The 17,408-nt window shown below is 49.0% G+C and overlaps 1 protein-coding gene across 4 annotated transcripts; it reads left to right on the top strand.

Moving 5' to 3' along the window:
- The first annotated feature begins 320 nt into the window (after positions 1-320).
- SPRY1 (sprouty RTK signaling antagonist 1) lies at positions 321-11,084 on the top strand. Of its 4 annotated transcripts, XM_076337261.1 has the most exons (3): positions 3,846-3,942; positions 4,650-5,347; positions 8,293-11,083. In XM_076337261.1, the coding sequence occupies exon 3, from the start codon at positions 8,348-8,350 to the stop codon at positions 9,308-9,310; it is 963 nt and encodes a 320-aa protein (XP_076193376.1). In that variant the 5' UTR covers positions 3,846-3,942; positions 4,650-5,347; positions 8,293-8,347; the 3' UTR covers positions 9,311-11,083. The 4 variants fall into 4 exon arrangements, with proteins under 4 accessions (XP_076193378.1, XP_076193376.1, XP_076193375.1 ...); XM_076337263.1 differs by lacking the exons at positions 3,846-3,942; positions 4,650-5,347 and adding an exon at positions 321-350 and having other exon boundaries at positions 8,293-11,084; XM_076337260.1 differs by lacking the exon at positions 4,650-5,347.
- The last annotated feature ends 6,324 nt before the right edge of the window (positions 11,085-17,408 follow it).

Raw genomic sequence — 17,408 nt, 5'->3', positions numbered from 1 at the left:
TTTAATAGCTATTGTAGGATTTTGTTGGGTCGGTTTGTTTGTTTGTTTTAAATACATATAGGCCTACTAGCGTGAGTGTTAAAAAATCACAGTTCTACTGGTCTTATCCCAACAATTTCCATGCTATTTCCTTGCACCGAGAGTTTCCGAGGCTCTCCGAGCATGCTGTGGGTCCTGAGCCTCCAAACACTAACACCCACGAAGTTCCACCTAGCGCAACGTCAAAGTTGCTGACGCACAAAGCTTTTGGGAGCTGCTTCTCACAACACCCACCTCTGCAAGAGTATCGCTGCACGGCTGGTGGGGGAAATACGTGACTGACTGACTTTACTTACTTACACATTCTACAGGTAAGACTGGCGCAACAATTTTGTTTATAATTTCGTTACAAATGCTAATGTGTGGGTTTTTTTTTTTTAAATTGCTTTTGAATTGCTGTGTAACTTTAGAAATGTTGTTACAGCTGTGAAGATTGGTTATTAACTGACAAATAACTTGCGTAAAGGTAAACACGTTTTCTGCTGAGTTTCCTCAAAGCCGTATCGGCTCAAGATAGTTATCACCACAGAAGATGAGTGACAGGAGCAGTAAATATCGAACGCTTCGAGTACAGGCTGTTTGTCGCCTCTTCTGTGCTGATAGATAGGATAGTTCTTGCTTTTCACAGACGAAGGCACCTCGCGCTGCTGAGAAGGAGGAATGAAGTGCCAGTGTCTGGGAGGGACTACGCGTCCCCCTTCTCGACTGGGATCGGGGCCTTAGCGGGGGCTAGGAGATGCCGCTTTGGGGGAAATACAATGGTATTCCCAGGTGGGAGGCAACACAGAAGCAGTGTTACTCGTCCCTGAGAGTGGGAGGATCACAGTTTACCCAATTCATCTTTACGAAGGTGTCGTTCACTACCTATAAAGGTCAATCGAGTGACCTAGAGATGAAAGTTGCTTCTGGGTGTGGGTTAGGAGGAAAAACAAACAAAAGAACAACGATGGACTCTTATTCTGTACAACACATCTTTTGGCACGCCGAAGCTTGCACGAGGGAGAAGGACCCTGCAGCGTAGGACTGCAGAAGGTGGAGATTATCTCCGGTACGTGACCCCCAAAGTGAAAGCGGAAACGGGGATTGAATCACGACTATCACCCATCATTCGGTCTCTTGAACCTAATTCTGGGAGGTTTTTCAGAAGGATTAACTTTGGGCATAGAGGGCTGGTCTCTCTTGACTTCTTTTGTTGTCAGTGGGAGAGACAGGCTCCTTTAGGAGTTGGAAAATAACTCAGTTGCATTGGATTCCCGTCCGTGTGTCAATCCTCAAATTAAGGTTGTGCCAAGATGTAGTCATAAGGTGTGTCAGTCCTCTTCCAAGTCGCCAGTGCGTTCTCCAGAGTTTTAGCTCTCCTTTTTCCAACAAAAGCTTCTCCCTGCTATCATTTCCAAGAAAAATCTGACGAGACGACTCGCGGGACATGCAGGCATGTTCGCTTGAGTCTGTGGAGAGCCTTCTGATACAGCTGTAGGGTTTGCCCTTGTCTCAGTGAAGCGTTAATTCGGGTGCCAAGTGATAGTAAACTGCTGCCAGTATTCTTGATTATTCTACTGACCCGCTCCAGCCCAGTGTTCTCAGCCGTAGAGCAGAGCCCCGCTAACCCGAAAGGCTCGATTACCCGCCCTTTACCTACGGCTCACCCGCTCCTGCCCCTGCTGCTCCCACTGCCGATGTCGCTGCGAGAATTGCTGTACGTAGCACACCTGCATAAAGGCTGTGTCTTCTGGTTTGTCTTTATTCAAAACAGAGTTGTTTTGCGAAAGAAATCTAAAAAGTAGCAGGAGAAGATAGATTTGCACCACTAAGCGCCGCTCTGCAGGAGTAATTTTTGTCAGTTTTCTCGGTCATTTTTGTGCTTCGGTAGGAATTTTTGTTAATTTGAACTGTGATAGGTTCCAAAGTTTTCAGACGGATTTCGCTGAAAATGGTTTTGTACTTTGCGCTCGTAGTGTGTCTGAGAATGCTTTTGGTGAGCAATCGTATTTTCTAATTCCCCTAGCAATATTAGTGATGAGTTGGGATATTTTTATGACCATGCCAAAGATTTTTATGCTGCTGTTTGTCACTTGAGCCTCTGTAATCGGAAGACGGTATTTATAGTTTGTCTGTATCAGCAGTCTGTCAATCACAAACTTCGAAGTATTAGTGATATTCAGTATATAACCTTTAATGCATAAGGATTTTATTTCATAGAGAAATATGTGAAGTAAAGTTTTTGTATGATGATGGAAATAAAAAAAAAAAATGTAGTTTGGGTATTTTCTTTCCAAGCCTAGTGGAGAAAAATAACTGCACTACATCCATGAGCGCGATCTGGGTGGACAGACTATGTCGCAGAAGAATACCTTCGTACTGGTGCGCTCTTGTTTGTGGGGATTATTTGCTTTTGGATGAATGTTCCTGCTAAGCAGCTCCATGTATTCTTAATGCGGTTTTGTTTTTTTTTTTTCTTTGGGGCAAAAGGTGGGAGGGTATGATTTTTTTGCGTGAAAGAGATTGTAAAAAGCCCGTTAGAATGTTTCAGACAAACTTGGGGCTGCAGCGATGTTTCGCCAAGCACGGGAAGTCTCAGCTGGTCCAATACATTGCATGTCGTTACGAAATAATTCTCAGAATTTTGATTTCTTTTTACATCGTTTTTCCAGGTTCTTTTAGTTGCCTTTTAAAACACTTCAGTCACTCAAACCCCCCCCCCCCAAAACCCAAAACAAAACCCACAAAACAACCATAGGTCAAAGATAGCATTTGGCCATAAAAATAACGGCTTTGAAGGCATCGCTGTGACCTCTTCAGCACCAGGGCAGAAAGGCAGCGATGAAGTTCGGATGGGACCTTGCCGCGCCCGGGCTGGGAAGGCGGGGGGGAAGGACAAGCGGGTGAACGGCCGTTAAGTCTCCCGGTGCCTCAGCACCGCCCGTAACACGGCAGGCAGAGCCGTCTCCTACCCACTGGGAGGATTACGAGGGCAAACGCTTTCCGAAGCCCTCAGCTACCTCTTTACCAGGCTGAAAGAAGCAGAGACATCTGAGGAACAGACAACGAACAGCCATTCCGTCTGGCTAGACCCTGCTGGAAAGGCGCTGACGCCGGAACACGTACAGAAGTCTCTCTGTGACGTTATCGGAGGAGCACGGCAGAACCTCAGCCCGGCCGCCCGTCGGCTGGTACCCGGGCACAACCGCCTCCCTTCTCCCCGTGCCTTCAGCGGCGGCCCCCGTCCCGCCACCCGCGCCGGCGGGGCCTGCTGTCGCTGGGGAACCCCGCCGGGCTCCGCCACCCGCACGTGAAAGCGCCGGGGCCCGGGGCGAGCCCCCCCCCCCCCCCCCGCGGTGCCGCCCCACGGGACGCGCTGTCGGGGTCCCTCCGGCAACCCGCTCTTCCGCGCTCCCCCTGCCGGCCGGGAGCGGCGGGGCGGGGGCGGCCCCGGGGCCGGGGGCGAGCCGCAGCCGCCGGGACAAATCACCGCGGGCGGGGGGAGCCGCCACCCGAGCAACGGCAGCGGCGGCGAGGGAGAGGTTCGCTCGCACAGGCGCACCGGCGCCCCACCGCCGGCTGGCCCGGGGGGCCGGGGCGGCGCTCGGCCGGCGGAGCCGCCGCGGCGAGAGCGGCCGGTGGCCGTGACCCGCGCGGGAGCGGCTCCCGGGAGGGCGGGGAAGTCCACTCCGGGATTTCGGGGGCGCCGCGGAGTGACACATTGACATCACGGGGGCGCGGCCGGGCGGCGGGCGGGGGCTGCGCGCTGAAAGGCGGCGGTGCGCGGCCGGAGTCACTCCGGAACGGCGGCGGGACAGCGCGGAGCGGGCGGCGGGACGGCGCGGCTGCCTACACTGCCCGGGCTGGACTCCGCGCCGGGGCCGCCAATGTGCCTCGGGAAGCAGGCGTTCACCTTGGCCTTAGGTAAGCCCGGGCGGCGCTCGCCGCTACCCCCCCCCCGCCGCTACTCCCCCCCCCCCCCTCCGCCGGATCAGGTGCCGGGGGTGCGGGCGGGCGGCGAGGGGGTTCCCGCAGCCGGCGGGGAGGGCGAGGGGTTTCGGGGCGGCCGCGGTGCGAGCCGGAGCGCGGCTTCGCCGCCGCTGTGTGGGAGGTGCGGGCGAGAGGCGAGCTGCCCCTGCTGCTCCCCGCGCACGCCGGGCGCTTGGCGTGATCTGCGGGGGAGCGACTGCCTGGCCGGGGTGCGGGCGGGAGAGCCGGGTCTCTCGGCTTCCCGAGCCAGCAGCGTTAAGCCAGTCGCGGTTTGCTGGCAATTACAAAACTTCCAGCTCGGTAACTGTCTGCCTTGCCTAACGCGGGGGTCCCGCTTGCGTGCCGGAGCCTTGTCCGATCCTCTCGAAATACCGAGGAGGCTCCGGAGACTTTCGTGCAAGACTTCTGTGTCCGGGGCTGCCTTACGTTGCCGTTTTCTCCCTGACGTGCTGACCGTGCTCCGAGGCTGTCAGTCAGCCTCCAACAGCAACAGCAAGCACATGGCAATTTGCAGAGAGCTGGCAGAGCCATTACGCTCTGCCTCTGGCTTCGTTTGCAACTTGCTGAGGTGTGCCTTGAAAGCAAGTGCCTCTTCGTGATTTCCTTCCAAAAAAAAAAAAAAAAAAAATCTCTTGCACTAGGGGTTGCGATTGCACTTTATCAGGAGGGACTTGCGGCAAGGACCGTGCGGTGAAGCCGAGCGCCGGACCCGGGACCGCTGCCGTGCGCTCACCGCCCCCCTCCCCCCCCGCCCCCAGCGTGGAGGGATCGCCCGGGACCGCTCCAGTCAGAGAAGGGAAATAACAGCCCGAGCAGGAGCCTCGCATTCCCCGCGTCTTCTTGGAGACCTCCTTCACAAGTGCCCCGCGCTGCCTGATCCTGCTCCCCGGTGTCTGCGGCAGCCTGCAGCTGGCTTACGCTAGATCGAGACAAACCGTTTGCAGAAGGGGCTTGGTTTGTTTCCCGTCACCTCCAGACCGAGCGGCTCGCGGCCGAAGGAGAGCGCTTCTTCCCCCGGCGTCCCGCGGGCACGGAGGGGTCTGGCTCCGCGGAGGAGCGAGTTAGGGGAAGGCGGCTCGCTGAATGCTGGCCCCCGAGAGAGGAGGGCTGCGGCAGGCAGCAGAGCTGGATTTTCCTCCGCTCGCCGAGTAGGACGCGGAGATCCGCGGGGGCTTTGCGGAGACGAGGAGCGCAGCCCGCCTGCCTTTCCCCCACCCCGCGGGGCTGGGAGGGCGAGGAGCCGGGGCGGCAGCCCCGCCGTCACCGCGCCCTGCGGAGCTGCCGCCGCGCCGCCCTCCGCCGAGTGGATTTGCCGTTACTAGTGACTCCTCGGAAATAAGTAAGTTGGGGACTCCTCGTGCTTTGACACCGGAGCCCAGCTGGGCGCGGGAGCGGTGCAGCCCGCCCGCTTGCACGGCCGCGCCTGGAGCGGCGAGCAGGTGCCGCTGGGCGCACGGGCACGGCGCCTGCCCGGCGAGGCGCGGGCACCGCGGCCCCCCCGACCCCCGCCGGCCCCTCGCCCGGCCCCCCCTCCGAAAAAAAGACAGCAAGCCCGCCGGGATCGGGCCCACCCGCGAGAGGACCCGCACTCGGCGGGGAGCGGGCGTCGGGCGGGAGCGGCGCGGCGCGTCGGGGCGGTCTGACAGGCCCCGCGGCGGCCGCTGCCAGGCGTGCCCTCGGGGTGTGTGTGGGGGGGGGCTGTGTGGGGCGACTGGGGGGCCGGCCGTTGCGCGGGTGGAGAGGGACGCCTCTCGGTGAGGACCGCGGTCGGCTGAAAACGAGCATAACGCTAAAAAAAAAAAAAAGCAACCAAACCCAAAACCCAAACACCTCCTCGCCGGCGTGGCGGCCGCAGGGCGGAGGGGGCTGAGGCGAGCGGGGGGGGGGGCGAGCCGGCGGACCCCGAGCCGCGGCGGCGGGGAATCCCCGGCGCTTTAGTGGCCGGTCGGCCGGGCGCTGCCGCTTTAAATGCCGGGAAGTCCGCCCTCCTGAGGCAGCGCCGACCTCGCTCTCTGCCCTCCCCCTGCGAAAGGGGGAGGAAAGAGGGGAAAAAAAAAAAAAAAAAAAAAAGCCCTTGTTTTCATTCATAACTTTTTCTTTCTTTTTTTCCCCTCCTCTTCCTTCCTCTCCGTCAGCGGCGTGCTCCGCGCCTCGCCCCGCTCGGGGCGCAGAGGGCGCCGCGCCGCCGCCCGCCCGGGGCTGCCCGGGGAGGGGAGCGGAGCTGGGGGGGGGGGGGGGGGGGGGGGGCTGGCGGCGTTTCCGAGCGGGTGTGGGGACAGCGGGGGGGGATGGCGGAGGTGTGGGGAGGGAGCGCTGACACGCGGTGGAGGCACGGCAGGCTGTGCCTGCCCGGGCTGCAGAAACCTGAGGTCTCTCGCCGTCTTCGCTGTGTGTTATTTTATTTTATTGGGCGGGGGGGTCTGGGGCGAGGGGGGGGAGAACCCGTTTAAAACTTATTTGCACGGGGGTGGAGGTGGTTTGTCCAACTGTGCCGCTCTGTCCCTGGTCTGCAGCTGGTCTTGTCAGTCTGCTCGCCGCGTTGATGTTGCGCTTTCCCCCCAAAGATGGCACTGGATGTCTTTCGCATTTTCTTGGGATATTATTTTTCATCCCCTGGGGAGCCCAGCTCCTGGTTGGTACAGCTGTAAATCTTTCCCTTTTCACATTCATTCACCCTTGGTCTGTTGTGGATTTGCATTCAGCGCTTGTGAAGAAGGCAGCTCGTTATGTGGGGTGAATTAGAATTGAACGTGTTTGGTGTTTTGTTTTCTTCTTTTTTTTTTTTTTTTTTTTTTCCCTCTTAATCTGGCGACCCTAAAGCCCACACAGGTGACGTTAAATGTAAAATGAAATCTTTGACTGCTGGATCAGCACAAAGACTTTGTGCCCTGGCAGAAGCTGTCGCTTACCATTTATTAGCGGTCGGTGATAAAGATGCTAACTACCTGTTAGAAGAAACCTTTCCTGCTCTTGTCCGTCCCTGTGCTTCCGCGCCACCCTGCCTTTTTCTCTCTTGAGTGGAGAACAGCTCCGTGCCAGTCCAGGACGGACTCTTTCTCATGATCGTTGGACGAGTTTTGGAAATGCTTGATAGCACTCGCCTTCCTCCTCTTTCAGGTGAACATGTGTGACATCTCCAGGGGAGTGAAAAGGGCCTTTTCCCCCGGCTGTCAGTAAAGGAAAGCAGTTTATTTTCTTGGTTCTCTGTATAAGTGTGGCATTTAGATACTCGTCTAAATTTTTATATAGGTACAGAACTGTCACTGCGGTTTTCTCAATCAGCGTTGCAATCTTCATGTCGGTAGCTAGGCAGAATGAAAAGGAATGAAAATGAGTAACATTTATTTAAAAGGTGAACTAGAAGATGTTGTATTTATTTGAGAAGCTTTTAATCTGTTTGTCTTGTGAAAATGGATTTGTTCTTTGATTGTGTTTTGAGGTGGTGGATTGGTGTGTGTTGGTGTCTGCTCTTAACATTCTTATGAATCCTTAGGTACTTTTTATCTGACACCTAGTTCATCTTAGCCTTCTCTACCCCTTTTTCTTTCACACCCTGGCCTGTGGTCAGAAAGTACTTGAGAACGGGCTGTTTGCACCCCTGCTTTAATTTTCTAAGGAGCATATTAGATTTGTACGCTGAGTTACTTTCTTACAGAAGATGTCTTGGCCACTTTGACAGTACTTAGTTCGAGACTCTGTAATGCACATACGTCACTTTAAAAAGGAGACTTTCCAAATGTACTAGGAAGCAAATCTGTTGAGCTTTCTGATGCTGCACGTTCAGACAGAAGAGTGAGAATTGTGCACGTTCTTTATTCTGCCATACAGAACATGAACCTGGTATGTTCTTGCCTGTTTCCAACTTCGTTTTGGGGGCATTCAGAATTGCTATTGCTAGTTAGACAGACGCTGAGTTCAGTAGCAAGTGAGAAGCAGTTTCCGTGGCTCGCCAGGTAAGCATACAGGTTAATACTGGAATCTTTTTTTTTTTTTTTTTTAATTTTTTTTTAAATGGCACAGGGTCTCCTTTGCATTCCTCATCTGTGATGCCATACCCAGACTCTCCCCAGTACTGGACTTTGGCCAGATCCTCAGGGTTGTTGTAATCCCCTGCTGAAAGAGATCAGTACCAGGTGGCTAGGGCAATTTGTGGTTTGCCGTATCATTCCTGTTTTCAAGAAGTATCCCGTTCTGTATTCCTCTTTTGCCCTTGATCTCGCGTAAGTGTGTATATATGTACACACGCAATGTTTATTTATACCTTCTGTCTTCTTATTATTTTAGGATTTCAGATGCATGCCAGGTTCCCACTGAATGCCAGAAGTAGAGATCACTACAGATGGAGCCCCAAAGTCAACATGGCAGTGGTGGTTCACTAGTGGTGATTCAGCAGCCCTCCTTGGACAGCCGGCAACGGTTGGACTATGAAAGGGAGAGCCAGGCAACAACGATCTTGTCACTGGACCAGATCAAGGCGATCAGGGGCAGCAACGAATACACCGAAGGTCCATCTGTGGTGAAAAAACCTGGGCCGCGGACAGCGCCGAGGCAAGAGAAGCATGAAAGGACTCACGAAATTATACCAATTAATGTGAATAATAATTATGAACACAGACCCGGTCACGTGGGGCACGTGGCACATCAGCATCATGCGAGGGCTCCCGTCTTGAGCAGGTCGACCAGCACGGGGAGCGCGGCCAGCTCTGGGAGCAACAGCAGTGCTTCCTCAGAGCAAGGGCTGCTGGGACGGTCGCCTCCATCCAGGCCGGGCTCGGGCCACAGATCCGATCGGACAATCCGGACGCAGCCCAAGCAGTCGTCTCTGATTGTAGATGATCTGAAGAGTCCTTTGAAAGAGGACTTGACGCAGCACAAGTTTATCTGCGAACAGTGTGGGAAGTGCAAGTGCGGTGAGTGCACGGCCCCGAGGGCCCTCCCTTCTTGCTTGGCCTGCAACCGGCAGTGCTTGTGCTCTGCAGAGAGCATGGTGGAGTACGGCACCTGCATGTGTTTGGTCAAAGGGATCTTCTACCACTGTTCTAACGACGATGAAGGGGACTCTTACGCGGATAATCCCTGCTCTTGTTCCCAGTCACACTGCTGTTCTAGGTACCTGTGCATGGGAGCGATGTCCTTGTTTCTGCCTTGCTTGCTCTGCTACCCTCCTGCAAAAGGATGCCTAAAACTCTGTCGAGGGTGTTACGACCGCATCAATCGTCCAGGTTGCCGATGCAAGAACTCCAACACGGTCTATTGTAAACTGGAGAGCTGCCCCTCCCGGGTTCAGGGCAAGCCCTCATGATTTTTGGAGGGAGGTTTACTTCCTCCAACTTCAGTTTTTCAGGTTGTAGCTGATTTTTTTTTTTTTTCTCCCCCATCCTTCTTTCCCCCTTCCCCCCCCCCCCCATTTGGGGGGGGCTGTTCTTTTGCTTTCCTTTCTGTCTCCCCAACTTCAAATACACAAGTTCTTCCCTTTGCATCTTTGCTCTCCTCTTCCTATTGACTTGGCTGAGCGTGGAGCGTTTTACGTAGTCATTGCTGCTCTTTGGTAAGTGTGGACCTGGTATCTGCATCTGCCGCTCACTTTGGCAGGGTCTTTTGAGTTTGTAACCGAACCACTCCTGAAAGAGACAGTGAGGGCTCGCTGGGCTCTTGAAGCTTCTTGCTCTGTGAATATCTTCCCAAAGATGTTTTTCGTTCTCAGCAATTTTCTTCTTTTTTTTTTTTTTTTTCTTTTTTCTCCCTTAACCCCCTGGGTACCAAGGAAGAACAACTTTCATGAGTGAGCTGGATTGTGAAATAACGTTTTGTGTGTGTTCTTTCTGGAGAGGGATGTAAAATAAAGGCTTTACCAAATGAAAGGCCTGACTCTTCTATAAGCAGCCTGCTTTGCTTTTTTTTTTTGCCTTCCCCCCCCCCCCTTTTCGTTTTAACTTTTGGAACATTCTCAGTCCTGAGAATTATCCTGCCTCCTTTTTTTACATTTTCAATGTAACTTCAGTTTTTGCTACACTGTGTAGATCTTCACATTGGAGACATTACGGCTGCAACATACTCATTTGTTTCTTTTGCTGTCAAATCTTTGAAGGATATTGCTCACTCCACCCTCCTACTCCTGTTTTTGTAGTCTGTCAGTAGCAGTTGATATTCAAGTTGGTGGTGTTCATATATCCAAACAGCCTTCAGGTGTCATTGAGTCACCTAAACGTTCTTGAATCCTTAAAGTTTCTTGTGATCCTTTGGTTTAGTGAATTTAGCTCTGCTCTGTACTTCATAATTTTATTCTGTCCCTGTTTTATTGCCTTAGCCACAAATTGTGGTCCTTTTTTGTATATTTTATGTATAAAACACAAAGTTGAATCCCAGCTATTTTTAAGACAAAAGTCTGTTAAAACTTTTTTTATTGTAAAGAATATTTATTATGTGAATCTCTATTATTTTATGATATTTATTGCAAAAGACTTTGAAAATGTACTCATGTCTGAATATAACAAAATATCAATACTTAACGAAATAAGGATGACACGAAGAAAGTACATATGTTAACTATAATGCAGAAAATATATTAATTAATGAAAACGGCTCTTGAGTTCTTTTGTTATGATGACAGGTTGGGAGCTACGTACGCATATTGCTGGGTTATTGGGGCTTCTCCTCCTTGCGGTCTGTCAGGTAGCAGATAACTTCCTATTGATACTGCAAAACCACTAGTCTGTGCTCTAGTTTAGTTTACCTAATTTTAAGTTTGCTAACTATATATCAAGTAAGTTTTTGCTATGGGATATTCAGTACGATTGAATGTATACGTTGTGCTTAACAGTGCCAAGAAGTGTAGGCCCTATTTATTTACCAAAGCATTTGGAAATACAGTTGTGGAGGAAGAAACCATAACTTCAAGGGGTTGTTTTTTTTTTTCTTGCTTCCTAAAGAATACCAAATTAACATGTAAACTTATTTTAAATTTTCCTATATAGAACTTCTTGGCTGGTTAAATTGTACGTCAACTGAAGTAATGAATCTACCAAGTGCAAATCTAAATAAAAAGCAAGAGGCAGGATAAAAAAAATAACGGTTGTGTTGCTGTAGTTTGCTAGCTTTGAAATTTGGGGGTGTGTGTGCTTGTGCCTATGTCTACGGCTTGTTTGGTTCTTTTCCCATACGTTTTCCCAATGTCAGCTGAATCTATCTTCTGTCTTTAAATTAAAGGCTCTTAAGGGTGACCTAAGTGTCACAGCTACTTGTGGCCATTTAACAAGATATTCAACAAAAAAGCTTTTCATTAAGAGTGAGTGGGGAAACCTCATTCTGTTCGTGTGGGTCAAGGCTAACATCACAATTCTTCTGAAGTAAGAAGTTTATTAAATGGATGTAATTTCACATGGTATTCAGAGTAAGTGGTTCTAGAGAAACTCCACTTTAAGAACACAGTAATAACTTGACAAATGTCTCATATCTTGCGTTTTGAAGTCCTGCTGCTTTGAATCACCGTGTTCAAGCTGTTCTGACTCCTAGCATATTGATGATTTGAATAAGCTCGGCTTTTGTAGTTCACTCCCTCAAAGCTGATCCAGTGTCATATAGTGAGCTGACTGAAAAGTTGCATTCTCTATTAAATGGCACGGATGACTTCTGCGAGGTATAAAGTGAAATTATCACCTGGCTACATCTAGGAAACCACTTGCTTTGCAGTATACAGTTGGTAATACCGCTCTCCCAGCCTCAGCGTGACAAAAGTGACGGGCTGGGAGGCTTGCGGGGCGGCAGTACATGTATATACAAAGTCTGCTTTCCAAGATTTATTCTTCATGAGATGAAGCAAAGCCAAGAGAAGAATGTTTCTGAGGAGCAGGCGACTTGCTTTGCACTACTTTCTTATCACCGATACTTCTCTGACGGTGACAGCTGCAAACAGCCCTTGGGAGACAATGAAATCCTTGTCAAACAGTCACCGTTGGTCAGATATGACCATTTTTAAGACTGTGTACTGACACTCAAAAATACCGAGCCAACTGCCTTTTCATAACTGGACACAATCCAGCTCTGTGTTGAGTAAGTTTGCTCGAAGGGTGTTAGTTATTCCTCTTCAAGAAAACGTTATACTGCTTACCTCTGTCTCTCTCTTTTTTTCCCAGGCAGGTGACTTACGTGGGGGTTTGGTTTGGTTCCTAGCAGAAGAGAAGAAAGCCCAGAGGACCCATATGTACTCTTGTCTTTTAATGATTATCTTCCATCACGAGCTATGTCACAGCACTGTTTCAGATTTCTTAAAAAAAAATCAACAAAACCTACGCTCTGGTTAGTCACACTAACTAATGCTCCCTTTACTAACTAAACTTTGGGAATAACTTCAGGTTGCAGTTCCTTAGGAGGAAAATCTGACTTTGACCTACACAGCAATGAGAAAATAACAGTTCCTTGTGTGTCTTAAACGGTATTCTAACTGCCAGGTGTCACCTAGAGAAGGCAGTGTTAAAGCAATGAGAATAATAGGGGTTTTTCTTGGGTTAGATGCTGTATCGTTTGTACTTAATACACATCTATGTATTTGAGTTCACTTTCAGGTCCTCTGGAATGCAGGGTCGTTGCCTGATGTTACGGAAATGACTGTGACTTCTTCCAGGCAGACAGATTTTGTGGTGTAGAACCACGCAGGATTGCATGAGAGCAAATGAATGTCTCTCTAGCGGAAAAAAATTGAGCAAGCTGACTGATGTATGAAGTAAGCCTCCACAGCCTGAAGAGACAAAAGTTATTTTAAATACACCCTAAGTGGTCAGTCATTATAATCTGTTCTACTTTCTGCAGTATAGCAACTGGAATGACCATCTAGAGATCCTGTATTTTGTTGTAAGGGGGTTTGCTGAAGGCTAATGAGATTCTTGGCGATTAGGAGACGGAAGTGCAGATTTCGGTTCTTCAACCCAAAATTTGTCAGTGGGCTGTTCAGATTACTTTCTACCCGTCCGTAGAGTGCCAGACTGTCAGACGTCCGTTACAATGTAGATCATAAAAATTATTTCTTGACCGTTTTCAGATAGCTTTGAGATCTTACTTTGAAAAATAAAGAGAACTCTGTATAAAATGATTGTGTAATTAGGCGACAAGTTCAGCTGACCTACTAACCTAATTGTATAGGTTGGTGATGGATTTGAACGAGCCGGCCATCTGGTTATACACAGCAGAGTCCTGAAATGTGTCACATAAGATCTGGGTTGAAGGAAAAAAGGAAGTCCCTCCAGCAAGCCGGAATTCAAGTCTTGGCTTGCTTGGTGCCTTGAAACTCATGGTAAGAGATGAGTTTTGGAAACAGATGGTGAATAAGTTTCCAGGTTCCCTGCTGGAGGAATACATTGCTAGGGTGAGAATTTGAGAGAGTTGGGGTGTTTCTCTAAAGGCGGCTTCATTACACTAATGCTGGTGTGGATGATAGCATTATCCAAGGGGGGGTAATGCTTAACAAATGAAAAGTACTTGCTCTTGTTTATGGTTCCATATTGTAAAGACAGGTGGGAGAGGATTAGCTCCTCTGTCTGTGATAAAGCAAATCTGTTAAGAGGGATTAAAAGGGCTCGATGAAGTGTTTTAATGGACTTATATGAAGTAATAGATTTTTGTCCTGGAGGAATGTTCAGGACTCACTGATACTTCTGTATTTCTTGTTCTGCTAAAATTACCTCCAAATTCTAAGGAATCCTGATTAACTGTTGGCTTTCTTCCAGCCGGAGCATTTGTGTCAGTCATGGTGGTGCTTCAAAAAACCTGGAATAAAATTTTGTTCTGCTATCGCACAGCTGGATTTGCCAGCCTGACACAGCGCATGGGTTGCACAGGTCTTCTGATTAGCCTTCATCAGCGGGCAAGTTGCTTTTAGGGCAGCTCTTAATCATTTGTACTCCCTCGCTGTGGTTGGTTTTCACCTTTCTTTCACTGATCGGAGTAGCCAAGGCATGGCTTCTACCCTTGGCGTTAGTTACCTAGCCATATGGGGCCTGTGTTAACAAGCTTTATACTTACTGGAAGGATCTATTCAAAAAACTTCTAAGCTACACAGGAAGTTTCCTTCAGCGTGTTCTGCTTCCGTGTTAGAGCATGGACTTGGGCTGTCACCGGTACACGGGACTGATGCCCCGCTGTCCTGTGGGGGGATAAGGATGGTCTGTGAGTTGGGCAGCAAGCACAGCCCACAGATCAGCTTTCTCGTGCCGTCCCAGCATTTAAAAAATCCCAGGACAGAGTTATTCAGGCTCTTTGCGCGCCCTTGCACTGTGAATACTCACTTGATGCAAGTTGAGAGCTCTCGCAGTGCGTGTCCCCACCACCGACCGCAGTGCAAAAGCCCAGGCCCTCGCCAAACATTTGCGGGAGGCATAGATCCCTGCAAGCATTGCGATGACCATTAAACTTTTCAGCTGCGTTTTCTGTGCCTGTGTACGTGTGTGTGCTTTGAAATGAGCTTTGTTTTTTACGTACACAGGTAGCAGTGTATAGGTACTGACCTGCTCCCACTTCAACTTGATCGGGAATACCTTGCTATGTCTATATACGTGTATTCTGTTAGATAGTGTGTTTCTTGGCTGGAGGGTTAAATCCAAACTCAGTGTCTGTTAAAGGCTGGAAGAGGAATATGGACATACTGGCCACCATATCAGAAGCCAACACAGTTGGAACGAAGCGTTATTCCCGGAGTGGTATTTACTGCTCAGTTTATATTTGTGATAAAGAGATGCGGTGCTGTTGTTTTTCCCAGCATAACGCTTGCAGCTGCCGCTTCCACTTCTCCTGGTGAAGGTGTCTTGAGATGAGCTACTTCCTCATTTACTTATTAATAAATACAAATACAGGACAGATTTCCTGCAGACCACACATCATCTTAGTTCTTAGGTTTAAGTATACAGGGGTGAAACCCTAGTCTTACTGAATAACTTGATTTTAGCTTCAAAAAAGGACCAGAAATTTACCTGGATCTTCCAATATTCCTGACGTATGCCCGTGACGATATTGTAAAAGGAAGAGAGAGGGTGTACTTCCAGGGGAATGACATTGTTTTGTTGTGCGCATTACAAAATTGGCTATCTTCAGCTTGAAAATGTAATTGTTGTGAATTGCTCTTTTTTGAAGAAAAGAAACACACATTTGTTTTAGTCCTTAGAGAAAGGTGTGCCTGATAGCCATGCCTCTCCTGCATTGTAAGCACGCCCTGTTTTGCAAACCTTTGTATACTTGTACAGTGCTACGAATCTGAAAACAAATATCCTACAGAGCACATTGTCGAAAGGCACAAACGTTTGACAGGGGCTCTACCCCGAAGGGCTGAACCTCATTGTGTTTGTGCAATAAGGAGCACAATGGGACTCGCATCCTGCCTGACCCTTCAGGGTCGCTACCGTAGTATGACTGGTTTTATACCACAGAATATTGCTGCTGAATGAAGTTGATGGATTTACACCAGTGATTAAGTTGGCCAGGCGGCAGCGTACTTACACTGGGGCCTAATGCCACCGCCAGCCGGTCTGAATGGACTCGATACCGGTGGGTAGGGTTTTTTCCCTTGTTTTCTTTTTTGTTTTTATTAATTGGGTTGGTTAATACAGCACACCGTCTTACGAATGTCTAGCATTCGTAAGTGTTAGGATGTTCTTAGTTTATATGATAAAGTAACTGTGAGAAGTAGCTGGAACACCTTAAACATATGCTGAAATCACGTAACTGATTAACTACTTAATGGATATTTTAAATGAAATCGCCTGTCTTCTGGCACGTGCTTTTACTTCCAAACCATCTGACAATTCTTCCAGCGCCGTGAGACTTCCTCTTCCACACTTTAAGCAGGAGGAAAAGTTGAAAGTTACCTGGCCTGGTAAAGGTCCTCTCCAAAGCATCATTTTTTTGTGTGGTGTTCGATTTGATGCTTTTGGATCTGTGCACTTTATGAGTAGGACACTTCAAAACGAAAATGAATAAACCAGCTGCCTGGAAGGAAAGGGGAAGTGCTGGGGCTTTTCTCTAACCTGGATATTGGGAGATTGCCCGGTACCTTCTTTTTAATATCAAGGTCTCCTAGCTGCCCCTGCTCAAAATGCATTTTCAGCAACATTTACTTCTTATCGAAACCAACTCTCATTTATTCGACCCCTTCTTTTTAGAGAATAATGGTACACTTGTTCATTTTTCTACATAGCATGCAAAGTTCTTCTGGATGAAACACGCTACGACTACGTGAGCCATCTGTGCTACTACTGAGGCACTTGCTGATTTAATACATTTCTACGTGTTCTGTCTCTCTTCTGGGTCACGGTGAGGATGAGCCTGGTTAGTCAGGGTGGGAAATACAGTATAGTTGGATCTCACGATTTTGTTTTGGTCCAAAGTTCAGATCTAGGTATGAACTTTGCCAAAGTTTGGCAGTACCTGGTCTCTGGTCTTGAATTTATTGATCAGCAAGAGTGTGTGAGGAAATACTGTTATAGTTGAAAATGCATCAATTCTGCTGCATTAAGTAGTCAAAGGGCCCCTCTGGGAGCAAGTGGTAGACATATAAGAAGCCCTTCTGGAATCTCCATAGAGATTTTTGTATGGGCTTTCAAATCTTGAGCTTTAGAGCCTGTGTGCTTGTTTCCCCCCCTTTCCACCTCTTACCCTGTACTGGAGCAGGAGCACTTGCCGTGGTAGTTCCAGAGTCATCCATCACTGCTGCCAGGTGCAGATAACATCCCCTGTAAATGTTAATCTGATTTGCTGTTCCTGCTGACAACTCTAACACAGCGGGTTTGGGATAACTTTATCTGTTCAGGTGGCAAAAATTGCAATACCTCCTTAACAAGTAGCTCAAACCATTTTGCACTTGGACTTAAATTCTTTTAAATCAACTATGCCTGATAAAACAGCTCTGAGGAAAATATTTCCCTTTTGCCGCTGGGAAAACTGAGGCTGGAGGGCTGCGGGGAGTCACGCTGTGAGGCACTAGCACACCCAGAAGCCTTTGACCGGCAGCGTGGTGTTTTACTTACCAAGTCATTCTTCTGTACAGAGAGATGAATGGATGGGAAAACCTCTTAGTGCCTGAAACTGTAGCACTTTCTGGAGAATATTTACACGTTTTATGTTGTAACATGCCATACATTGTGTGTGCTCGCAGGCATTTGACTGTGATGGGTTAGAAGCAATGTTAATACTCTTACGGGGAAAAATATATGATCTGAACACAGGGGCCAATTTTAAATGTTCTTGATACAGCACACTGTACGGTATGATCCATCTGTAATGAACAGTTCCACATTTATTAGTTTTTTGGGGGTTTGGGGTTTTTTTTTAAATAATATTTGAAAATGGCAGTGATCCTGATCTCCGGGTGTCAGCGGTTGGGTATGTGGGAAACTAGGTAGGGGCCTACATAATACATG

Source organism: Aptenodytes patagonicus, chromosome 4, assembly GCF_965638725.1.
Source record: "Aptenodytes patagonicus chromosome 4, bAptPat1.pri.cur, whole genome shotgun sequence".
Taxonomy (NCBI): Eukaryota; Metazoa; Chordata; class Aves; order Sphenisciformes; family Spheniscidae; genus Aptenodytes; species Aptenodytes patagonicus.
This window is presented reverse-complemented; position numbering and strand designations above follow the sequence as displayed.

Coding starts and splice junctions, on each gene's coding strand:
- SPRY1 (XM_076337263.1), top strand. CDS start 8,348: ATGGAGCCCCAAAGTCAACATGGCAGTGGTGGTTCACTAGTGGTGATT.